This window comes from Carcharodon carcharias, chromosome 27 (genome assembly GCF_017639515.1).
Source record: "Carcharodon carcharias isolate sCarCar2 chromosome 27, sCarCar2.pri, whole genome shotgun sequence".
Classification (NCBI taxonomy): domain Eukaryota; kingdom Metazoa; phylum Chordata; class Chondrichthyes; order Lamniformes; family Lamnidae; genus Carcharodon; species Carcharodon carcharias.
In genome coordinates, this window is record NC_054493.1 from 4286392 (window position 1) to 4311391 (window position 25000).

The window sequence follows — 25000 nt, forward strand, 5'->3', positions numbered from 1 at the left end:
TCAGGGACAGGCAACATTAAGCACAAGGAAAGAGGGAGGATGCATGTGAAAGGAGGAGTGAGAGAGAGGAAGAGAGGGGGACAGAGAGGTTGAGGGAGGTAATTCCAGAGATGAGGGTTCCCTGCCAAGCAGGAGGAGGTTACAGAGATAGGGAGGGGTGTCGGGGCTGGAGGAGGTTACAGAGATAGGGAGGGGTGTAGGGGCTGGAGGAGGTTACAGAGATAGGGAGGGGTGTAGGGGCTGGAGGAGGTTACAGAGATAGGGAGGGGTGTAGTGGCTGGAGGAGGTTTCTGAGATAGGGAGGGGTGTAGTGGCTTGAGGAAGTTTCAAAGATAGGGAGGGTTGTATTGGCTGGAGGAGGTTACAGAGATAGGGAGGGGTGTAAGGGCTGGAGGAGGTTACAGAGATAGGGAGGGTTGTAGGGGCTGAAGGGGGTTACAGAGATAGGGAGGGGTGTAGGGTGCTCTAGGAGGTTACAAAGGTAGGGATGGTTGTAAGGGTCTGGAGGAGGTTACAGAGATAGGGAGTATTGTAGGGGCTGGAGGATGTTACATAGATAGTGAGGTTTGTAGGGGCTGGAGGAGGTTACAGAGATAGGGAGGGTTGCAGGGAGCTGGAGGAGGTTACAGAGATAGGGGGGGTTGCGGAGAGCTGGAGGAGTTTACAGAGATAGGGAGGGGTGTAGGGGGCTGGAGGAGGTTACAGAGATAGGGAGTGAAGTAGTGGCTGGAGGATGTTACAGAGATAGGGAGTGTTGTAGGGGCTAGATGAGATTACATAGATAGGGAGGGGTGTAGGGGGCTGAAGGAGGTTACAGAGATAGGGAGGGGTGTAGGGGCTGGAGGAGGTTACAGAGATAGGGAGGGGTGTAGGGGATGGAGGAGGTTACAGAGATAGGGAGGGGTGTAGCGACTGGAGGAGGTTACAGAGATAGGGAGGGTTGTATGGGCTGGAGGTTGTTACAGAGATAGGGAGAGGTGTAGGGGCTGGAGGAGGTTACAGAGATAGGGAGGGTTGTAGGGGCTGGAGGAGGTTACTGAGATAGGGAGGGTAGAAGGGGCTGGAGGAGGTTACAGAGATAGGGAGGGGTGTAGGGGCAGTAGGAGGTTACAGAGATACGGAGGGGAGTAGGGGCTTGAGGAGGTTTCAGAGATAGGGAAGGGTGTAGGGGCTGGAGGAGGTTTCAGAGATAGGGAGGGGTGTTGGGGGCTGGAGGTGGTTACAGAGAGAGGGAGGGGTGCAGAGTATGGAGGAGGTTACAGAGATAGGGAGGTGTGTAGGGGCTGGAGGAGGTTACAGAGATAGGGAGGGTTGTAGGGACTGGAAGAGGTTACAGAGATAGGGAGGGGTGTAGGGGCTGGAGGAGGTTACAGAGATGGGGAGGGGTGTAGGGTCTGGAGGAGGTTACAGAGATAGGGAGGAGTGTAGGTGCTGGAGGAGGTTACAGAGATAAGGAGGGTTGTTGGGGTCAGGAGGGGGTTACCAAAATAGGGAGGGATGTAGGGGCTGGAGGAGGTTTCCGAGATAGGGAGGGGTGCAGATTGCTCTAGGGGGTTACAAAGTTAGGGAGGGTTGTAAGGGTCTGGAGGAGGTTACAGAGATAGGGGGGGTGTAGGGACTGGAGGAGGTTACAGAGATAGGGAGGGGTGTAGGGACTGGAGGAGGTTACAGAGATAGGGAGCGGTGTAGGGACTGGAGGAGGTTACAGAGATAGGGAGGGTGTAGGGGGCTGGAGGAGTTTACAGAGATAGGGAGGGGTGTAAGGGTCTGAAGGAGGTTACAGAGATAGGGAGGGGTGTAGGGGGCTGGAGGAGGTTACAGAGATAGGGAGGGGTGTAGGGGGCAGAAGGAGGTTACAGAGATAGGGAGGGGTGTAGGGGCTGGAGGAGGTTACAGAGATAGGGACGGGTGTAAGCGTCTGGAGGAGGTTACAGAGATAGGGAGGGATTTAGGGGGCTGGAGGAGTTTACAGAGATAGGGAGGGGTGTAAGGGTCTGGAGGAGGTTACAGAGATAGGGAGGGATTTAGGGGGCTGGAGGAGGTTACAGAGATAGGGAGGGGTGTAGGGGGCGGGAGGTGGTTACAGAGATAGGGAGGGGTGTAGGGGGCTGGAGCAGGTTACAGAGATAGGGAGGGGTGTAGGGGGCTGGAGGAGGTTACAGAGATAGGGAGGGGTGTAGGGGCTAGAAGAGGTTACAGAGATAGGGAGGGGTGTAGGGGCTGGAGGAGGTGACAGAGGAAGGGAGGGGTGTTGGGGGCTGGAGAGGTTACAGAGATAGGGAGGGGTGAAGGGACTGGAGGAGATTACAGAGATAGGGAGGGGTGTAAGGACTGGAGGAGGTTACAGAGATAGGGAGGGTTGCAGGGAGCTGGAGGAGGTTACAGAGATAGGGAGGGTTGCAGGGAGCTGGAGGAGGTTACAGAGATAGGGAGGGGTGCAGGGACTGGAGGAGGTTACAGAGAGAGGGAGGGGCGTAGGGGCTGGAGGAGGTTACAGAGATAGGGAGGGGTATAGTGTCTGGAGGAGGTTCTGGGATACGGAGGGTTGTTGGTGGCCGGAGGAGGTTTATGAAATTGGGAGGGGTTGCAGGGGGATGGAGGAGGTTACAGAGATAGGGAGGGTTGTCGGGGCTGGAGGAGGTTACAGAGATAGGGACGGGTGTAGGGGGCTGGAGGAGGTTACAGAGATAGGGAGTGTTGTTGGGGCTGGAGGAGGTTACAGAGATAGGGAGGGATGTAGGGGCTGGAGGAAGTTAAAGCAATAGGGAGGGGTGTAGGGTCTGGAGGAGGTTACAGAGATAGGGAGAGGTGTAGTGGCTGGAGGAGGTTACAGAGATAGGGAGGGTTGTACGGGCTGGAGGAGGTTACAGAGATAGGGAGGGGTGTAGTGGCTGGAGGAGGTTTCAGAGATAGGGAGGAGTGTAGGGAACTTGAGGTGGTCACAGAGATAGGGAGGGGTGTAGGGGCTGGAGGAGGTGACAAAGAGAGGGTGGGTTGTAGGGGGCTGGAGGAGGTTACAGAGATAGTGCGGTTTGTAGGGGCTGGAGGAGGTTACAGAGATAGGGAGGGTTGCAGGGAGCTGGAGGAGGTTACAGAGATAGGGAGGGGTGTAGGGGCTGGAGGAGGTTACAGAGATAGGGAGGGTTGCAGGGAGCTGGAGGAGGTTACAGAGATAGGGAGGGGTGTAGGGCATGGAGGAAGTTACAGCAATAGGGAGACGTGTAGGGGCTGGAGGAGGTTACAGAGATAGGGAGGGTTGTAGGTGCTGGAGGGGGTGACAGATTTAGGGAGGGGTGTAGGGGCTGGAGGAGGTTACAGAGATAGGGAGGGTTGCAGGGGCTGGAGGAGGTAACAGAGATAGGGAAGGACGTAGGGGGCTGGAGGAGGTTACAGAGATAGGGAGGGATGTAGGGGGCTGGAGGAGGTTACAGAGATAGGGAGGGGTGTAGGGGGCTGGAGGAAGTTACAGAGATAGGGAGGGATGTAGGGGACTTTAGTTGGTTACAGGGATAGGGAGGGTTGTAGATGCTGGAGGGGGTCTCAGAGAATGGGAGTGTTGTAGGGGGCTGGAGGAGGTTACAGAGATAGGGAGGGGTGTAGGGGCTGGAGGAGGTTACAGAGATAGGGAGGGGTGGAGGGGCTGGAGGAGGTTTCAGAGATAGGGAGGGGTGTAGGGGCTGGGGGAGGTTACAGAGATAGCGAGGGGTGTAGATGCTGGGGGAGGTTACAGAGATAGGGAGGGTTGTCGGGGCTGGAGGAGGTTACAGAGATAGGGAGGGGTGTAGGGGCTGGAGGAGGTTTCAGAGATAGGGAGGGGTGTAGGGGCTGGGGGAGGTTACAGAGATAGCGAGGGGCGTAGATGCTGGGGGAGGTTACAGAGATAGGGAGGGTTGTCGGGGCTGGAGGAGGTTACAGAGATAGGTAGGAGTGTAGGGGCTGGAGGAAGTTACAGCAATAGGGAGGGGTGTAGGGGCTGGAGGAGGTTACAGAGATAGGGAGGGGTGTAGTGGCTGGAGGAGGTTACAGAGATAGGGAGGGGTGTAGGTGCTGGAGGAGGTGACAAAGAGAGGGTGTGTTGTAGGGGGCTGGAGGAGGTTACAGAGATAGGGAGGGGTGTTGGCGGCTGCAGAGGTTACAGAGATAGGGAGTGTTGTAGGGGCTGGAGGTGGTTATAGAGATAAAGAGGGTTGCAGGGAGCTGGAGGAGGTTACAGAGATAGGGAGGGGTATAGTGTCTGGAGGAGGTTCCGGGATACGGAGGGTTGTTGGTGGCCGGAGGAGTTTATGAAATTGGGAGGGGTTGCAGGGGGATGGAGGAGGTTACAGAGATAGGGAGGGGTGTAGGGGCTGGAGGAGGTTACGGAGATAGGGACGGTTGTAGGGGCTGGAGGAGGTTTCAGAGATAGGGAGGGTTGTTGGGGCTGGAAGAGGTTACAGAGATAGGGAGGGGTGTAGGGGCTGGAGGAGGTTACAGAGATAGGGAGGGGTGTAGGGGCTGGAGGAGGTTACAGAGATAGGGAGGGGAGTAGTGGCTGGAGGAGTTTACAGAGATAGGGAGGGGTGGAGGGGCTGGAGGAGGTTACAGTGATAGGGAGGGTTGTAGGTGCTGGAGGATGTGACAGGGAATGGGAGTGGTGTAGGGGCTGGAGGAGGTTACAGAGATAGGGAGGGGTGTAGGGGGCTGGAGGAAGTTACAGAGATAGGGAGGTGTGTAGGGGACTTTAGTTGGTTACAGGGATAGGGAGGGTTGTAGATGCTGGAGGGGTTCTCAGAGAATGGGAGTGTTGTAGGGGGCTGGAGGTGGTTGCAGATTTAGGGAGTGTTGTAGTGTCCAGAGGAGTTTACAGCGATAGGGAGGGGTGTAGGGGTTGGAGGAGGTTACAGCGATAGGGAGGGTTGTAGGGGTTGGAGGAGGTTACAGAGATAGGGAGGGGTGTAGGGGCTGGAGGAGGTTACAGAGATAGGGAGGGGTGTAGGGGCTGGAGGAGGTTACAGAGATAGGGAGGGGTGTAGGGGGCTGGAGGAGGTTACAGAGATAGGGAGGTGTGTAGGGGGATGGAGGAGGTTACAGAGATAGGGAGGGGTGTAGGGGCTGGAGGTGATTACCGAAATAGGGATGGATGTAGGGGCTGGAGGAGGTTTCAGAGATAGGGAGGGGTGTAGGGGGCTGGAGGAGGTTACAGAGATAGGGAGGGGTGTAGAGGCTGGAGGAGGTTACAGAGATAGGGAGGGTTGTAGTGGGCTGGAATAGGTTTAAGAGTTAGGGAGGGGTATAGAGGCTGGAGGAGGTTACAGAGATAGGGAGGGGTGCAGGGGCTAGAAGAGGTTACAGAGATAGGGAAAGGTGTAGGTGCAGGAGGAGGTTGCAGAGATAGGGAGGGGTGTACGGACTGGAGGAGGTTACAGAGATACGGAGGGTTGTAGGCTCTGGAGGAGGTTACTGAGATAGTGAGGTTTGTAGGGGCTGGAGGAGGTTACAGAGATAGGGAGGGTTGCAGGGAGCTGGAGGAGGTTACAGAGATAGGGAGGGGTACAGTGTCTGGAGGAGGTTGAGGGATACGAAGGGTTGTTGGTGGCTGGAGGAGGTTTATGAAATTGGGAGTGGTTGCAGGGGGATGGAGGAGGTTACAGAGATAGGGAGGGTTGTAGGGGACTGGAGGATGTTACAGAGATAGGGAGGGGTGAAGGGGGTTGGAGGAGGTTACAGAGAAAGGGAGGGTTGTCAGGGCTGGAGGAGGTTACAGAGATAGGGAGGGGTGTAGTGGCTGGAGGAGGTTACAGAGATAGTGAGGGGTGTAGTGGCTGGAGGAGGTTTCAGAGATATGGAGGGTTGTTGGGGCTGGAGGAGGTTCCAGAGATAGGGAGGGGTGTAGGTGCTGGAGAATGTTACAGAGATAGGGAGGGGTGTAGGGGCAGGAGGAGGTTACACAGATAGGGAGGGGTGTAGGGGGCTGGAGGAGGTTACAGAGATAGGGAGGGTTGTAGTGGTTGGAGGAGGTTACAGAGATAGGGAGGGATGTAGGGGCTGGAGGAGTTTACAGAGATAGGGAGGGGTGTAGGGGCTGGAGGAGGTTACAGAGATAGGGAGGGGTGTAGTGGTTGGAGGAGGTTACAGAGATAGGGAGTGGTGTAGGGGCTGGAGGTTGTTACAGAGATAGGGAGGGGTGTAGGGGCAGGAGGAGGTTACACAGATAGGGAGGGGTGTAGGGGGCTGGAGGAGGTTACAGAGATAGGGAGGGTTGTAGTGGTTGGAGGAGGTTACAGAGATAGGGAGGGATGTAGGGGCTGGAGGAGTTTACAGAGATAGGGAGGGGTGTAGGGGCTGGAGGAGGTTACAGAGATAGGGAGGGGTGTAGTGGTTGGAGGAGGTTACAGAGATAGGGAGTGGTGTAGGGGGCTGGAGGTTGTTACAGAGATAGGGAGGGGTGTAGGGGCTGGAGGTTTTTACAGAGATAGGGAGGTTTGTAGTTGTGGAGGATGTTACAGAGATAGGGAGGTTTGAAGGTGTTGGAGGATGTTACAGAGATAGGGAGTGTTGTAGGGTCTGTAGGAGGTTACAGAGATATGGAAGGTTGTAGTGTCTGGAGTAGGCTCGAGGGATAGAGAGGTTTCTTGGTGGCTGGAGGAGGTTTATGAGATAGCGAGCGGTTGTAGGGGGATCGAGGAGTTTACAGGGATAGGGCTGTTTGTAGGGGTTGGATGAAGTTGCTGAGATATGGAGGGGTGTAGGGCTGGAGGTGGTTACAGAGGTAGGGAGGGGTGTAGGTTCTGGAGGTGGTTACAGAGATAGGGAGGGTTGTAGGTGCTGGAGGAGGTTACAGAGATAGGGAGGGTTGTAGGTGCTGGAGGAGGTTACAGAGATAGGGAGTGTTCCCGGTGCTGGATGAGGTTTCAAGGATAGGGAGGGGTGTAGGGGCTGGAGGAGGATACAGAGATAGGGAGGGGTGTAGGGGCTGGAGGAGGTTACTGAGATAGGGAGCGGTGTAGGCTCTGGAGGAGGTTACAGAGATAGGGAGAGGTGAAGGGGGTGGAGGAGGTTACAGAGATAGGGAATGTTGTCGGTGCTGGGGGAGGTTAAAGAGATTGGGAGGGCTATATTGGCTGGAGGTGATCACCGAAATATTGAAGGGTTTAAGGACTGGAGGAGGTTACAGAGATAGTGAGGGGTGTAGGGGCTGGATGAGGTTACAGAGATAGGGAGGGGTGCAGGGGCCCGAGCAGGTTACAGAGATAGGGAGGGTTGTAGGGGCTGGAGGAAGTTACTGACATAGGGAGGGGTGTTGGGGCTGGAGGAGGTTACAGAGATAGGGAGGGGTTTGGGGGCTGGAGAAGGTCACAGAGATAGGGATGGGTTTGGGGGCTGGAGGAGGTTACAGACGTAGGGAGTGGCATAGGTGCTGGAGGAGGTTACAGAGATAGGGAGGGGAGTAGGGACTGGAGGAGGTTACAGAGATAGGGAGGGGTGTAGGGACTGGAGGAGGTTACAGAGATAGGGTGGGGTGTAGGGGCTGGAGGAGGTTACAGAGATAGGGAGGGGTGTAGGGGCTGGAGCAGGTTACAGAGATAGGGAGGGGTGTAGGGGCTGGAGGAGGTTACAGAGATAGGGAGGGTTGTAGGGGGCTGGAGGAGGTTACAGAGATGGGGAGGGGTGTAGGGGACTTTAGTTGGTTACAGGGATAGGGAGGGTTGTAGATGCTGGAGGGGGTCTCAGGGAATGGGAGTGTTGTAGGGGGCTGGAGGTGGTTACAGAGATAGGGAGCGGTGTTGGGGGCTGGAGAGGTTACAGAGATAGGGAGGGGTGTAGGGGCTGGAGGAGGTTACAGAGATAGGGAGGGGTGTAGGGAATGGAGGAGGTTACAGAGATAGGGAGGGGTGTTGGGGGCTGGAGAGGTTACAGAGATAGGGAGGGGTGTAGGGGCTGGAGGATGTTACAGAGATAGGGAGGGGTGTAGGGACTGGAGGAGGTTACAGAGATAGGGAGTGTTGTAGGGGCTGGAGGAGGTTACAGAGAAAGAGAGGTTTGTAGGGGCTGGAGGATGTTACAGAGATATGGAGGGTTGCAGGGAGCTGGAGGAGGTTACAGAGATAGGGAGGGGTGTAGGGGTCTGGAGGAGGTTACAGAGATAGGGAGGGTTGCAGGGAGCTGTAGGAGGTTACAGAGATAGGGAGAGGTATAGTGTCTGGAGGAGGTTCTGGGATACGGAGGGTTGTTGGTGGCCGGAGGAGGTTTATGAAATTGGGAGGGGTTGCAGGGGGATGGAGGAGGTTACAGAGATAGGGAGTGTTGTTGGGGCTGGAGGAGGTTACAGAGATAGGGAATGTTGTAGGGGCTGGAGGAAGTTACAGAGATAGGGAGTGTTGTAGGGGCTGGAGGAGGTTACAGAGATAGGGAGGGGTGTAGGCGCTGTAGGAGTTTACAGAGATAGGGAGGGGTGTAGTTGCTGGAGGTGGTTACAGAGATAGCGAGGGGTGTAGGGTCTGGAGGAGGTTACAGAGATAGGGAGGGGTGTAGGGTGCTCTATGAGGTTACAAAGATAGGGAGGGTTGTAAGGCTCTGGAGGAGGTTACAGAGATAGGGAGGGGTGTAGGGGCTGGAGGAGGTTACAGAGATAGGGAGGGTTGCAGGGGCTGGATGAGGTTACGGAGATAGGGAGGGGTGGAGGGGCAGGAGGAGGTTACATAGATAGGGAGGGGTGTAGGGGGCTGGAGGAGGTTACAGAGATAGGGAGGGTTGTAGTGTCCAGAGGAGTTTACAGCGATAGGGAGGGTTGTAGGTGCTGGAGGAGGTTACAGACATAGGGATGTGTGTAGGGGGCTAGAGTAGGTGACAGAGGTAGGGAGGATTCCCAGTGCTGGAGGAGGTTACAGAGATAGGGAGGGGTGTGGGGGCTGGAGGAGTTTACTGAGATAGGGAGGGTAGTAGGGGCTGGAGAAGGTTACAGAGATAGGGAGGGGTGTAGGGGCTGGAGGAGGTTACAGAAATAGGGAGGGGTGTAGGGTGCTCTAGGAGGTTACAAGATAGGGAGGGTTGTAAGGGTCTGGAGGAGGATACAGAGATAGGGAGGGATTTAGGGGGCTGGAGGAGGTTACATTGATAGGGAGGGGTGTAGGGGCTGGAGGAGTTTACAGAGATAGGGAGGGGTGTAAGGGTCTGGAGGAGGTTACAGAGATACGGATGGGTGTATGGGACTGGAGCAGGTTGCAGACATAGGGAGTGTTGGAGGGGTTTGGATGTGGTCACATAGATAGGGAGGGATGTAGGGGCTGATGGAGTTTCCAGAGATAGGGACTGTTGTTGGGACTGGATGAGCTTACAGAGATAGGGAGGGTGTAGGGGCTGGAGGAGGTTACAGAGATAGGGAGGGGTGTAGGGGCTGGAGGAGGTTACAGAGATAGGGAGGGGTGTAGGGGGCTGGAATAGTTTTCAGAATTAGGGAGGGGTATAGAGGCTGGAGGAGGTTACAGAGATAGGGAGTGGCGTAGGTGCTGGAGGAGGTTGCAGAGATAGGGAGGTGTGTAGGGAGCTTGAGGTGGTCACAGAGATAGGGAGGGGTGCTGGGGCAAGAGGAGGTGACAAAGAGAGGGTGGGTTGTAGGGGGCTGGAGGAGATTACAGAGATAGGGGGGGGTGTTGGGGGCTGGAGAGGTTACAGAGATAGGGAGGGGTGTAGGGGCTGGAGGAGGTTACAGAGATAGGGAGGGGTGTAGGGAATGGAGGAGGTTATAGAGATAGGGAGGGGTGTTGGGGTCTGGAGAGGTTACAGAGATAGGGAGGGGTGTAGGGGCTGGAGGAGGTTACAGTGATAGGTAGGGGTGTAGGGACTGGAGGAGGTTACAGAGATAGGGAGTGTTGTAGGGGCTGGAGGAGGTTACAGAGATAGAGAGGTTTGTAGGGGCTGGAGGATGTTACAGAGATAGGGAGGGTTGCAGGGAGCTGGAGGAGTTTACAGAGATATGGAGGGTTGCAGGGAGCTGGAGGAGGTTACAGAGATAGGGAGGGGTGTAGGGGTCTGGAGGAGGTTACAGAGATAGGGAGGGTTGCAGGGAGCTGTAGGAGGTTACAGAGATAGGGAGAGGTATAGTGTCTGGAGGAGGTTCTGGGATACGGAGGGTTGTTGGTGGCCGGAGGAGGTTTATGAAATTGGGAGGGGTTGCAGGGGGATGGAGGAGGTTACAGAGATAGGGAGTGTTGTTGGGGCTGGAGGAGGTTACAGAGATAGGGAGTGTTGTAGGGGCTGGAGGAGGTTACAGAGATAGCGAGGGGTGTAGGGTCTGGAGGAGGTTACAGAGATAGGGAGGGGTGTAGGGTGCTCTATGAGGTTACAAAGATAGGGAGGGTTGTAAGGCTCTGGAGGAGGTTACAGAGATAGGGAGGGGTGTAGGGGCTGGAGGAGGTTACAGAGATAGGAGGGTTGTAGGGGCTGGAGGAGGTTACAGGGATAGGGAGGGTGTAGGGGCTGGAGGTGTTTACAGATATAGGGAGGGGTGTAGGTGCTGGAGGGGGTGACAGAGATAGGGATGGGTGTAGGTGCTGGAGGGGGTGACAGAGATAGGGTGGGGTGTAGGGGGCTGGAGGAGGTTACAGAGATAGGGATGGGTGTAGGGGCTGGAGGAGGTTACAGATTTAGGGAGGGGTGTAGGGGCTGGAGAAGGTTACAGAGATAGGGAGGGGTGTTGGGGCAGGAGCAGGTTACAGAGATAGGGAGGGGTGTAGGTGCTGGAGGGGGTGACAGAGATAGGGAGGGGTGTAGGTGCTGGAGGGGGTGACAGAGATAGGGAGGGGTGTAGGGGGCTGGAGGAGGTTACAGAGATAGGGAGGGGTGTAGGGGCTGGAGGAGTTTAAAGAGATGGGGGGTGTACGGGGCTGGAGGAGGTTACAGATTTAGGGAGGGGTGTAGGGGCTATAGGAGGTTACAGAGATAGGGAAGGGTGTAGGGGCTGGAGGAGGTTACAGAGATAGGGAGGGGTGTAGGGGCTGGAGGAAGTTACAGCAATAGTGAGGGGAGTAGGGACTGGAGGAGGTTACAGAGATAGGGAGGGGTGTAGGGACTGGAGGAGGTTACAGAGATAGGGTGGGGTGTAGGGGCTGGAGGAGGTTACAGAGATAGGGAGGGGTGTAGGGGCTGGAGAATTTTACAGACATAGGGAGAGGTGTAGGGGCGGGAGGAGGTTACACAGATAGGGAGAGGTGTAGTGACTGGAGGAGGTTACAGAGATAGGGAGGGTTGTAGGGGGCTGGAGGAGGTTACAGAGATAAGGAGGGTTGTAGGGGGCTGGAGGAGGTTACAGAGATGGGGAGGGGTGTAGGGGACTTTAGTTGGTTACAGGGATAGGGAGGGTTGTAGATGCTGGAGGGGGTCTCAGGGAATGGGAGTGTTGTAGGGGGCTGGAGGTGGTTACAGAGATAGGGAGCGGTGTTGGGGGCTGGAGAGGTTACAGAGATAGGGAGGGGTGTAGGGGCTGGAGGAGGTTACAGAGATAGGGAGGGGTGTAGGGAATGGAGGAGGTTACAGAGATAGGGAGGGGTGTTGGGGGCTGGAGAGGTTACAGAGATAGGGAGGGGTGTAGGGGCTGGAGGAGGTTACAGAGATAGGGAGGGGTGTAGGGACTGGAGGAGGTTACAGAGATAGGGAGTGTTGTAGGGGCTGGAGGAGGTTACAGAGATAGAGAGGTTTGTAGGGGCTGGAGGATGTTACAGAGATAGGGAGGGTTGCAGGGAGCTGGAGGAGTTTACAGAGATATGGAGGGTTGCAGGGAGCTGGAGGAGGTTACAGAGATAGGGAGGGGTGTAGGGGTCTGGAGGAGGTTACAGAGATAGGGAGGGTTGCAGGGAGCTGTAGGAGGTTACAGAGATAGGGAGAGGTATAGTGTCTGGAGGAGGTTCTGGGATACGGAGGGTTGTTGGTGGCCGGAGGAGGTTTATGAAATTGGGAGGGGTTGCAGGGGGATGGAGGAGGTTACAGAGATAGGGAGTGTTGTTGGGGCTGGAGGAGGTTACAGAGATAGGGAGTGTTGTAGGGGCTGGAGGAGGTTACAGAGATAGGGAGTGTTGTAGGGGCTGGAGGAGGTTACAGAGATAGGGAGGGGTGTAGGCGCTGTAGGAGTTTACAGAGATAGGGAGGGGTGTAGTTGCTGGAGGTGGTTACAGAGATAGCGAGGGGTGTAGGGTCTGGAGGAGGTTACAGAGATAGGGAGGGGTGTAGGGTCTGGAGGAGGTTACAGAGATAGGGAGGGGTGTAGGGTGCTCTATGAGGTTACAAAGATAGGGAGGGTTGTAAGGCTCTGGAGGAGGTTACAGAGATAGGGAGGGGTGTAGGGGCTGGAGGAGGTTACAGAGATAGGGAGGGTTGCAGGGGCTGGATGAGGTTACGGAGATAGGGAGGGGTGTAGGGGCAGGAGGAGGTTACATAGATAGGGAGGGGTGTAGGGGGCTGGAGGAGGTTACAGAGATAGGGAGGGTTGTAGTGTCCAGAGGAGTTTACAGCGATAGGGAGGGTTGTAGGTGCTGGAGGAGGTTACAGACATAGGGATGTGTGTAGGGGGCTAGAGTAGGTGACAGAGGTAGGGAGGATTCCCAGTGCTGGAGGAGGTTACAGAGATAGGGAGGGGTGTGGGGGCTGGAGGAGTTTACTGAGATAGGGAGGGTAGTAGGGGCTGGAGAAGGTTACAGAGATAGGGAGGGGTGTAGGGGCTGGAGGAGGTTACAGAAATAGGGAGAGGTGTAGGGTGCTCTAGGAGGTTACAAGATAGGGAGGGTTGTAAGGGTCTGGAGGAGGATACAGAGATAGGGAGGGATTTAGGGGGCTGGAGGAGGTTACATTGATAGGGAGGGGTGTAGGGGCTGGAGGAGTTTACAGAGATAGGGAGGGGTGTAAGGGTCTGGAGGAGGTTACAGAGATACGGATGGGTGTATGGGACTGGAGCAGGTTGCAGACATAGGGAGTGTTGGAGGGGTTTGGATGTGGTCACATAGATAGGGAGGGATGTAGGGGCTGATGGAGTTTCCAGAGATAGGGACTGTTGTTGGGACTGGATGAGCTTACAGAGATAGGGAGGGTGTAGGGGCTGGAGGAGGTTACAGAGATAGAGAGGGTGTAGGGGCTGGAGGAGGTTACAGAGATAGGGAGGGGTGTAGGGACTGGAGGAGGTTACAGAGATAGGGAGGGGTGTAGGGGCTGGAGGAGGTTACAGAGATAGGGTGGGGTGTAGGGGCTGGAGGAGGTTACAGAGATAGGGAGGGGTGTAGGGGGCTGGAATAGGTTACAGAGTTAGAGAGGGGTATAGAAGCTGGAGGAGACTACAGAGATAGGGAGGGTTGTAGGGGGCTGGAATAGTTTTCAGAATTAGGGAGGGGTATAGAGGCTGGAGGAGGTTACAGAGATAGGGAGTGGCGTAGGTGCTGGAGGAGGTTGCAGAGATAGGGAGGTGTGTAGGGAGCTTGAGGTGGTCACAGAGATAGGGAGGGGTGCAGGGGCAAGAGGAGGTGACAAAGAGAGGGTGGGTTGTAGGGGGCTGGAGGAGGTTACAGAGATAGGGAGGGGTGTTGGGGGCTGGAGAGGTTACAGAGATAGGGAGGGGTGTAGGGGCTGGAGGAGGTTACAGAGATAGGGAGGGGTGTAGGGAATGGAGGAGGTTACAGAGATAGGGAGGGGTGTTGGGGTCTGGAGAGGTTACAGAGATAGGGAGGGGTGTAGGGGCTGGAGGAGGTTACAGTGATAGGTAGGGGTGTAGGGACTGGAGGAGGTTACAGAGATAGGGAGTGTTGTAGGGGCTGGAGGAGGTTACAGAGAAAGAGAGGTTTGTAGGGGCTGGAGGATGTTACAGAGATAGGGAGGGTTGCAGGGAGCTGGAGGAGTTTACAGAGATATGGAGGGTTGCAGGGAGCTGGAGGAGGTTACAGAGATAGGGAGGGGTGTAGGGGTCTGGAGGAGGTTACAGAGATAGGGAGGGTTGCAGGGAGCTGTAGGAGGTTACAGAGATAGGGAGAGGTATAGTGTCTGGAGGAGGTTCTGGGATACGGAGGGTTGTTGGTGGCCGGAGGAGGTTTATGAAATTGGGAGGGGTTGCAGGGGGATGGAGGAGGTTACAGAGATAGGGAGTGTTGTTGGGGCTGGAGGAGGTTACAGAGATAGGGAGTGTTGTAGGGGCTGGAGGAGGTTACAGAGATAGCGAGGGGTGTAGGGTCTGGAGGAGGTTACAGAGATAGGGAGGGGTGTAGGGTGCTCTATGAGGTTACAAAGATAGGGAGGGTTGTAAGGCTCTGGAGGAGGTTACAGAGATAGGGAGGGGTGTAGGGGCTGGAGGAGGTTACAGAGATAGGGAGGGTTGCAGGGGCTGGATGAGGTTACGGAGATAGGGAGGGGTGTAGGGGGCTGGAGGAGGTTACAGAGATAGGGAGGGTTGTAGTGTCCAGAGGAGTTTACAGCAATAGGGAGGGTTGTAGGTGCTGGAGGAGGTTACAGACATAGGGATGTGTGTAGGGGGCTAGAGTAGGTGACAGAGATAGGGAGGATTCCCAGTGCTGGAGGAGGTTACAGAGATAGGGAGGGGTGTAGGAGCTGGAGGAGGTTACAGAGATAGGGAGGGGTGTAGGGGCTGGAGAAGGTTACAGAGATAGGGAGGGGTGTAGGGGCTGGAGGAGGTTACTGAGATAGGGAGGGGTGTAGGGGCTGGAGGAGGTTACAGAGAAAGGGAGGGGATAGGGGCTGAAGGAGGTTACAGAGATAGGGAGGGGTGTAGATGCTGGGGGAGGTTACAGAGATAGGGAGGGGTGTAGATGCTGGGGGAGGTTACAGAGATAGGGAGGGTTTAAGGGGCTGGAGGAGGTTACAGAGATAGGGAGGGGTGTAGGGGGGCTGGAGGAGGTTACAGAGATAGGGAGGGGTGTAAGGGCTGGAGGAGGTTACAGAGATAGGGAGGGGTGTAGGGGCTGGAGGAGGATACAGAGATAGGGAGGGGTGTAGTGGTCTGGAGGAGGATACAGAGATAGGGAGGGGTGTAGGGGCTGGAGGGGGTGACAGAGATAGGGAGGGGTGTAGGGGCTGGAGGAAGTGACAGAGATAGGGAGGGGTGTAGGGGCTGGAGGAGGTTACAGAGATAGGGAGGTGTGTAGGGGCTGGAGGGGGTGACAGAGATAGGGAGGTGTGTAGGGGCTGGAGGGGGTGACAGAGATAGGGAGGTGTGTAGGGGCTGGAGGGGGTGACAGAGATAGGGACGGGTGCAGGGGCTAGAAGAGGTTACAGAGACAGGGAGGGGTGTAGGGAGCTTGAGTTTTTCACAGAGATATGGAGGGTTGTAGGGGGCTGGAGGAGTTTACAGAGATAGGGAGGGGTCTTGGGTGCTGGAGAGCTTACGGAGATAGGGAGGGGTGAAGGGCCTGGAGGAGGTTACAGAGATAGGGAGGGGTGTAGGGACTGGAGGAGGTTACAGAGATAGTGAGGTTTGTAGGGGCTGGAGGAGGTTACAGAGATAGTGAGGTTTGTAGGGGCTGGAGGAGGTTACAGAGATAGGGAGGGGTGTAGGGGCTGGAGGAGGTTACAGAGATAGGGAGGGGTGTAGGGGCTGGAGGAGGTTACAGAGATAGGGAGGGTTGTTGGGGCTGGAGGAGGTTACAGAGATAGGGAGGGGTGTAGGGGCTGGAGGAGGTTACAGAGATAGGGAGAGGTGTAGGTGCTGGAGGAGGTTACAGAGATAGGGAGGGGTGTAGTGGCTGGAGGAGGTTACAGAGATAGGGAGGGGTGTAGTGGCTGGAGGAGGTTTCAGAGATAGGGAGGAGTGTAGGGCCTGGAGGAGGTTACAGAGATAGGGAGGTGTGTAGGGGCTGGAGGAGGTTACAGAGATAGGGAGGGGTGTAGCGGCTGGAGGAGGTTACAGAGATAGGGAGGGGTGTAGCGGCTGGAGGAGGTTTCAGAGATAGGGAGGGGTGTAAGTGCTGGAGGGGGGGACAGAGATCGGGAGGGGTGTAGGGGGCTGGAGAATGTTACAGAGATAGGGAAGGGTGTAGGGGCAGGAGGAGGTTACATAGATAGGGAGGGGTGTAGGGGGCTGGAGGAGGTTGCAGATTAAGGGAGGGGTGTAGGGGCTGGAGGAGGCTACAGAGATAGGGAGGGGTGTAGGGGGCTGGAGGAGTTTACAGATTTATGGAGGGGTGTAGTGGCTGGAGGAGGTTACAGAGATAGGGAGGGTGTAGGGGTTGGAGGTTTTTACAGAGATAGGGAGGTCTGTAGGTGTTGGAGGATGTTACAGATATATGGAGGGTTGTAGGGTCTGTAGGAGGTTACAGAGATATGGAAGGTTGTAGTGTCTGGAGTAGGCTCGAGGGATAGGGAGGTTTCTTGGTGGCTGGAGGAGGTTTATGAGATAGCGAGCAATTGTAGGGGGATCGAGGAGTTTACAGGGATAGGGCTGTTTGTAGGGGTTGGAGGAGGTTACTGAGATTGGGAGGGTTGCAGGGGCTGGAGGAGGTTACAGAGGTAGGGAGTTTTGTTGATGCTGCAGGAGGTGACAGGGAATGGGAGTGGTGTACAGAGATAGGGAGGGGTTTAGGGGCTGGAGGGGGTTATAGAGATAGGGAGGGGTGTAGGGGCTGGAGGAGGTTACCGAGATAGGGAGGGGTTTAGGGGCTGGAGGAGGATACAGAGATAGGGAGGGGTGTAGGGGCTGGAGGAGTTTACAGAGATAGGGAGGGTTGTAGGGGCTGGAGGAGGTTACAGAGATAGGGAGGGATGTAGGGGCTGAAGGCGGTTATAGAGATAGGGAGGGGTGTAGGGGCGTGAGAAGGTTACAGAGATAGGGAGGGGTGTAGGGGCTGGAGGAGGTTACAGAGATAGGGAGGGGTGTAGGGGCTGGAGGTTGTTACAGAGATAAGGAGGGTTGTAGGGGCTGGAGGTTTTTACAGAGATAGGGAGGTTTGTAGGTGTTGGAGGATGTTACAGATATATGGAGGGGTGTAGTGGCTGGAGGAGGTTACTGATAAAGGGAGGGTTGTAGGGTCTGTAGGAGGTTACAGAGATATGGAAGGTTGTAGTGTCTGGAGTAGGCTCGAGGGATAGGGAGGTTTCTTGGTGGCTGGATGAGGTTTATGAGATAGTGAGCGGTTGTAGGGGGATCGAGGAGTTTACAGGGATAGGGATGTTTGTAGGGGTTGGAGGAGGTTACAGAGATATGGAGGGGTGTAGGGGCTGGACAGGTTACAGAGGTAGGTAGGTTTGCAGGGGGTGGAGGAGTTTACAGAGATAGGGAGGGATGTAGGGGCTGGAGGAAGTTATATCAATAGGGAGTGGTGTAGGGGCTGGAGGAGGTTATAGAGATAGGGAGTTGTGTAGGGGCTGGAGAAGGTTACAGAGATAGGGAGGGGTGTAGGGGCTGGAGGAGGTTACAGAGATAGGGAGGGGTGTAGCGACTGGAGGAGGTTACAGAGATAGGGAGGGTTGTAGGGGCTGGAGGTTATTACAGAGATAGGGAGGGGTGTAGGGGCTGGAGGTTGTTACAGAGATAGGGAGGGGTGTAGGGGCTGGAGGAGGTTACAGAGATAGGGAGGGGTGTAGGGGTTGGAGGAGGTTACAGAGATAGGGAGGGTTGTAGGGTCTGTAGGAGGTTACAGAGATATGGAAGGTTGTAGTGTCTGGAGTAGGCTCGAGGGATAGAGAGGTTTCTTGGTGGCTGGAGGAGGTTTATGAGATAGCGAGCAGTTGTAGGGGGATCGAGGAGTTTACAGGGATAGGGATGTTTGTAGGGGTTGGAGGAGGTTACAGAGATATGGAGGGGTGTAGGGGCTGGAGGTGGTTACAGAGATAGGGCGGGGTGTAGGGGGCTGGAGGAACTTACAGAGATAGGAAGGGGTGTAGGGGCTGGATGAGGTTACAGAGATGGGGAAGGATGTAGGGGGCTGGAGGAGGTTACAGAGATAGGGAGGGGTGTAGGGGGCTGGAGGAAGTTACTGAGATAGGGAGGGTTGTAGGGGGCTGGAGGAGGTTACAGAGATAGGGAGGGGTGTACGGGGCTGGAGGAAGTTACAGAGATAGGGAGGGGTGTAGGGGACTTTAGTTGGTTACAGGGATAGGGAGGGTTGTAGATGCTGGAGGGGGTCTCAGAGAATGGGAGTGTTGTAGGGGGCTGGAGGTGGTTACAGAGATAGGGAGGGTTGTAGTGTCCAGAGGAGTTTACAGCGATAGGGAGGGTTGTAGGTGCTGGAGGAGGTTACAGAGATAGGGAGGGTTGTAGGGGCTGGAGGTTGTTACAGAGATAGGGAGGGGTGTAGGGGCTGGAGGTTGTTACAGAGATTGGGAGGGGTGTAGGGGCTGGAGGATGTTACAGAGATAGGGAGGGGTGTAGGGGCTGGAGGAGGTTACAGAGATAGGGAGGGGTGTAGGGGCTGGAGGAGGTTACAGAGATAGGGAGGGGTGTAGGGGCTGGAGGAGGTTACAGAGATAGGGAGGGGTGTATGTGGCTGGAGGTGGTTACAGAGAAAGGGAGGGGTGTAGGGGCTGGAGGTGGTTACAGAGATAGGGAGGGGTGTATGTGGCTGGAGGTGGTTACAGTGATAGGGAGGGTTGTAGGGTCTGTCGGAGGTTACAGAGACATGGAAGGTTGTAGTGTCTGGAGTAGGCTCGAGGGATAGGGAGGTTTCTTGGTGGCTGGAGGAGGTTTATGAGATAGCGAGCAATTGTAGGGGGATCGAGGAGTTTACAGGGATAGGGATGTTTGTAGGGGTTGGAGGAGGTTACAGAGATAGGGAGGGTGTAGGGGGCTGGAGGAGGTTACAGAGATATGGAGGTGTGTAGGGGCTGGAGGAGGTTACAGAGATAGGGAGGGGTGTAGGGGGCTGGAGGAGGTTACAGGGATAGGGAGGGGTGTAGGGGCTGGAGGAGGTTACAGAGATAGGGAGGGGTGTAGGGGCTGGAGGAGGTTACAGAGATAGGGAGGGGTGTAGGGGACTTTAGTTGGTTACAGGGATAGGGAGGGTTGTAGATGCTGGAGGGGGTCTCAGAGAATGGGAGTGTTGTAGGGGGCTGGAGGTGGTTACAGAGATAGGGAGGGTTGTAGTGTCCAGAGGAGTTTACAGCGATAGGGAGGGTTGTAGGTGCTGGAGGAGGTTACAGAGATAGGGAGGGTTGTAGGGGCTGGAGGTTGTTACAGAGATAGGGAGGGGTGTAGGGGCTGGAGGTTGTTACAGAGATTGGGAGGGGTGTAGGGGCTGGAGGAGGTTACAGATATAGGGAGGGGTGTAGGGGCTGGAGGAGGTTACAGAGATAGGGAGGGGTGTAGGGGCTGGAGGAGGTTACAGAGATAGGGAGGGGTGTAGGGGCTGGAGGTGGTTACAGAGATAGGGAGGGGTGTAGGGGCTGGAGGAGGTTACAGGGATAGAGAGGGGTGTAGGGGCTGGAGGTGGTTACAGAGATAGGGAGGGGTGTAGGGGCTGGAGGAGGTTACAGAGATAGGGAGGGGTGTAGGGGCTGGAGGAGGTTACAGAGATAGGGAGGGGTGTAGGGGCTGGAGGAGGTTACAGAGATAGGGAGGGGTGTAGGGGCTGGAGGAGGTTACAGAGATAGGGAGGGGTGTAGGGGCTGGAGGAGGTTACAGAGATAGGGAGAGGTGTAGATGCTGGAGGAGGTTACATAGATAGGGAGAGGTGTAGAGGCTGGAGGAGGTTACATAGATAGGGAGGGGTGTAGGGGACTGGAGGAGGTTACAGAGAGAGGGAGGGGTGTAGGGGGCTGGAGGAGTTTACAGATTTATGGAGGGGTGTAGTGGCTGGAGGAGGTTACAGAGATAGGGAGGGTGTAGGGGTTGGAGGTTTTTACAGAGATAGGGAGGTCTGTAGGTGTTGGAGGATGTTACAGATATATGGAGGGTTGTAGGGTCTGTAGGAGGTTACAGAGATATGGAAGGTTGTAGTGTCTGGAGTAGGCTCGAGGGATAGGGAGGTTTCTTGGTGGCTGGAGGAGGTTTATGAGATAGCGAGCAATTGTAGGGGGATCGAGGAGTTTACAGGGATAGGGCTGTTTGTAGGGGTTGGAGGAGGTTACTGAGATTGGGAGGGTTGCAGGGGCTGGAGGAGGTTACAGAGGTAGGGAGTTTTGTTGATGCTGCAGGAGGTGACAGGGAATGGGAGTGGTGTACAGAGATAGGGAGGGGTTTAGGGGCTGGAGGGGGTTATAGAGATAGGGAGGGGTGTAGGGGCTGGAGGAGGTTACCGAGATAGGGAGGGGTTTAGGGGCTGGAGGAGGATACAGAGATAGGGAGGGGTGTAGGGGCTGGAGGAGTTTACAGAGATAGGGAGGGTTGTAGGGGCTGGAGGAGGTTACAGAGATAGGGAGGGATGTAGGGGCTGAAGGCGGTTATAGAGATAGGGAGGGGTGTAGGGGCGTGAGAAGGTTACAGAGATAGGGAGGGGTGTAGGGGCTGGAGGAGGTTACAGAGATAGGGAGGGGTGTAGGGGCTGGAGGTTGTTACAGAGATAAGGAGGGTTGTAGGGGCTGGAGGTTTTTACAGAGATAGGGAGGTTTGTAGGTGTTGGAGGATGTTACAGATATATGGAGGGGTGTAGTGGCTGGAGGAGGTTACTGATAAAGGGAGGGTTGTAGGGTCTGTAGGAGGTTACAGAGATATGGAAGGTTGTAGTGTCTGGAGTAGGCTCGAGGGATAGGGAGGTTTCTTGGTGGCTGGATGAGGTTTATGAGATAGTGAGCGGTTGTAGGGGGATCGAGGAGTTTACAGGGATAGGGATGTTTGTAGGGGTTGGAGGAGGTTACAGAGATATGGAGGGGTGTAGGGGCTGGACAGGTTACAGAGGTAGGTAGGTTTGCAGGGGGTGGAGGAGTTTACAGAGATAGGGAGGGATGTAGGGGCTGGAGGAAGTTATATCAATAGGGAGTGGTGTAGGGGCTGGAGGAGGTTATAGAGATAGGGAGTTGTGTAGGGGCTGGAGAAGGTTACAGAGATAGGGAGGGGTGTAGGGGCTGGAGGAGGTTACAGAGATAGGGAGGGGTGTAGCGACTGGAGGAGGTTACAGAGATAGGGAGGGTTGTAGGGGCTGGAGGTTATTACAGAGATAGGGAGGGGTGTAGGGGCTGGAGGTTGTTACAGAGATAGGGAGGGGTGTAGGGGCTGGAGGAGGTTACAGAGATAGGGAGGGGTGTAGGGGTTGGAGGAGGTTACAGAGATAGGGAGGGTTGTAGGGTCTGTAGGAGGTTACAGAGATATGGAAGGTTGTAGTGTCTGGAGTAGGCTCGAGGGATAGAGAGGTTTCTTGGTGGCTGGAGGAGGTTTATGAGATAGCGAGCAGTTGTAGGGGGATCGAGGAGTTTACAGGGATAGGGATGTTTGTAGGGGTTGGAGGAGGTTACAGAGATATGGAGGGGTGTAGGGGCTGGAGGTGGTTACAGAGATAGGGCGGGGTGTAGGGGGCTGGAGGAACTTACAGAGATAGGAAGGGGTGTAGGGGCTGGATGAGGTTACAGAGATGGGGAAGGATGTAGGGGGCTGGAGGAGGTTACAGAGATAGGGAGGGGTGTAGGGGGCTGGAGGAAGTTACTGAGATAGGGAGGGTTGTAGGGGGCTGGAGGAGGTTACAGAGATAGGGAGGGGTGTACGGGGCTGGAGGAAGTTACAGAGATAGGGAGGGGTGTAGGGGACTTTAGTTGGTTACAGGGATAGGGAGGGTTGTAGATGCTGGAGGGGGTCTCAGAGAATGGGAGTGTTGTAGGGGGCTGGAGGTGGTTACAGAGATAGGGAGGGTTGTAGTGTCCAGAGGAGTTTACAGCGATAGGGAGGGTTGTAGGTGCTGGAGGAGGTTACAGAGATAGGGAGGGTTGTAGGGGCTGGAGGTTGTTACAGAGATAGGGAGGGGTGTAGGGGCTGGAGGTTGTTACAGAGATTGGGAGGGGTGTAGGGGCTGGAGGAGGTTACAGATATAGGGAGGGGTGTAGGGGCTGGAGGAGGTTACAGAGATAGGGAGGGGTGTAGGGGCTGGAGGAGGTTACAGAGATAGGGAGGGGTGTAGGGGCTGGAGGAGGTTACAGAGATAGGGAGGGGTGTAGGGGCTGGAGGTGGTTACAGAGATAGGGAGGGGTGTAGGGGCTGGAGGTGGTTACAGAGATAGGGAGGGGTGTAGTGGCTGGAGGATGTTACAGATATAGGGAGGGTTGTAGGGTCTGTCGGAGGTTACAGAGACATGGAAGGTTGTAGTGTCTGGAGTAGGCTCGAGGGATAGGGAGGTTTCTTGGTGGCTGGAGGAGGTTTATGAGATAGCGAGCAATTGTAGGGGGATCGAGGAGTTTACAGGGATAGGGATGTTTGTAGGGGTTGGAGGAGGTTACAGAGATAGGGAGGGTGTAGGGGGCTGGAGGAGGTTACAGAGATATGGAGGTGTGTAGGGGCTGGAGGAGGTTACAGAGATAGGGAGGGGTGTAGGGGGCTGGAGGAGGTTACAGGGATAGGGAGGGGTGTAGGGGCTGGAGGAGGTTACAGAGATAGGGAGGGGTGTAGGGGCTGGAGGAGGTTACAGAGATAGGGAGGGGTGTAGGGGACTTTAGTTGGTTACAGGGATAGGGAGGGTTGTAGATGCTGGAGGGGGTCTCAGAGAATGGGAGTGTTGTAGGGGGCTGGAGGTGGTTACAGAGATAGGGAGGGTTGTAGTGTCCAGAGGAGTTTACAGCGATAGGGAGGGTTGTAGGTGCTGGAGGAGGTTACAGAGATAGGGAGGGTTGTAGGGGCTGGAGGTTGTTACAGAGATAGGGAGGGGTGTAGGGGCTGGAGGTTGTTACAGAGATTGGGAGGGGTGTAGGGGCTGGAGGAGGTTACAGATATAGGGAGGGGTGTAGGGGCTGGAGGAGGTTACAGAGATAGGGAGGGGTGTAGGGGCTGGAGGAGGTTACAGAGATAGGGAGGGGTGTAGGGGCTGGAGGTGGTTACAGGGATAGGGAGGGGTGTAGGGGCTGGAGGAGGTTACAGAGAAAGAGAGGGGTGTAGGGGCTGGAGGTGGTTACAGAGATAGGGAGGGGTGTAGGGGCTGGAGGAGGTTACAGAGATAGGGAGGGGTGTAGGGGCTGGAGGAGGTTACAGAGATAGGGAGGGGTGTAGGGGCTGGAGGAGGTTACAGAGATAGGGAGGGGTGTAGGGGCTGGAGGAGGTTACAGAGATAGGGAGGGGTGTAGGGGCTGGAGGAGGTTACAGAGATAGGGAGAGGTGTAGAGGCTGGAGGAGGTTACATAGATAGGGAGGGGTGTAGGGGACTGGAGGAGGTTACAGAGATAGGGAGGGGTGTAGGGGCTGGACAGGTTACAGAGGTAGGGAGGGGTGTAGGGGCTGGAGGAGGTTACAGAGATATGGAGGGGTGTAGGTGCTGGAGGAGGTTACAGAGATAGGGAGGGGTGTAGGGGCTGGAGGTGGTTACAGAGATAGGGAGGGGTGTAGGGGGCTGGAGGAGGTTACAGGGATAGGGAGGGGTTTATAATCGAGGTGCTGCCGGGTCGGGCTTTGGTGTGTCTCAGGGAGTACGTGGGCGATGGGGGAATGGGATGTGTTAGGTAGGGTTCGGAGTTCCAGCCACTGGAGTGGAGGACGCACGTTGTGTCGTTGACTTGGGCGTGGGGGAGGGGATACTCCCGGACCCCCAACCCTAACCGTTCCACGCTGGGCGTCAAGGGCTGTCTCGAGGGGAGCCACGGAGCGGTAGCTGACCTTACAGACGACGCACACCAATCGCTGGGTCGAATGGTCTCCTCCTTATTCCCATTTCCTACCTCCTTACTAAAGGAATGTCCCTTTAATCCCGACACCCACCCCCCGCCCAACCACCAACAGCAAAGAGACTGGGAGGCGGGAGGAGAGGGAGAGAGAGAGAGAGAGAGAGAGGGAGAGAGTCGGGAGGGTGGGGGGGCTTGTGGGGTGGACAGCACTGCTAAGTGCGGCCTGGGTCAAGAAGGCCAGAGGGCGACTTCCGGCTAGACTCACCACGTGCTGCTGCTTGGCTGCCTTAGCTACTGCATCACCCCGATCAAGGAAGTACCTGCAGGAGCAGAGAGAGAGAGGGAGAGAGAGAGAGTGTGAGTGTGAGAGAGGAAGAGTGTGTGTGTGTGTGTGTTTGTGTGGGGGTGTGGGGGTGGGGGCGGCGTCGCTGGCCTTGCCCAGCGTTTATTACCCCTCCCTAATTGCCCCCTCGAGGAGGTTGGTGGGTGAGCTGCCTCCTTGAACCGCTGCAGTCCCCCCTGTGTGGTGTAGGTACACCCACGGCGCTGTTAGGGAGGGAGTCCCAGGATTTTGTCCCCTTTGGTGTAGGTACACCTACGGTGCTGTTAGGGAGGGAGTTCCAGGATTTTGTCCCCTGTGTGGTGTAGGTACACCCACAGCGCTGTTAGGGAGGGAGTTCCAGGATTTTGACCCAGCGACAGTGAAGCAACGGACGATATATTTCCAAGTCGGGATGGTGAGGGGCTCGGAGAGGGAACTTCCAGGTGGTGGGTGTTCCCCGTGTGTCTGCTGCCCTTGTCCTTCTAGATGGTAGAGGTCGTGGGTTTGGGCGGCGCTGTCGAAGGAGCCTTGGTGAGTTGCTGCAGTGCATCTTGTAGATGGTACACACGCTGCTGCTACTGTGCGTCGGTGGGTGGAGGGAGTGAATGTTTGTGGATGGGGTGCCGATCAAGCGGGGGCTGCTTTGTCCTGGACGGTGTCGAGCTTCTCGAGTGTTGTGGGAGCTGCAACTCATCCAGGCAAAGTGGGGAATGTCCCATCCCACTCCTGACTTGTGCCTTGTAGATGGTGGACAGGCTTTGAGGGGGGAGTCAGGAGGTGAGTTACTCTCTGCAGGATTCCCAGCCTCTGAGTGAGGTTCACTCTCCCGCTCACTACAGGAGTGAGGTTCACTCTCCCGCTCACTACAGGAGTGAGGTTCACTCTCCCACTCACTATCGGAGTGAAGTTCACTCTCCCGCTCACGATCGGAGTGAGGTTCACTCTCCTGCTCACTACGGGAGCAAGTTTCACTCTCCCGCTCACTACAGG

General features: G+C 55.9%; 1 protein-coding gene across 1 annotated transcript in view; it reads right to left on the bottom strand.

Annotated features, from left to right (window-relative positions):
• The window catches only part of psme1 (proteasome activator subunit 1), a 54858-nt gene that overhangs the window by 12491 nt on the left and 17367 nt on the right, over nt 1-25000 (bottom strand). Inside the window, exon 9 of the mRNA XM_041176028.1 lies at nt 23954-24008. Coding sequence (XP_041031962.1) covers nt 23954-24008 — 55 coding nt within the window. The remainder of the gene's footprint in view (nt 1-23953; nt 24009-25000) is intronic.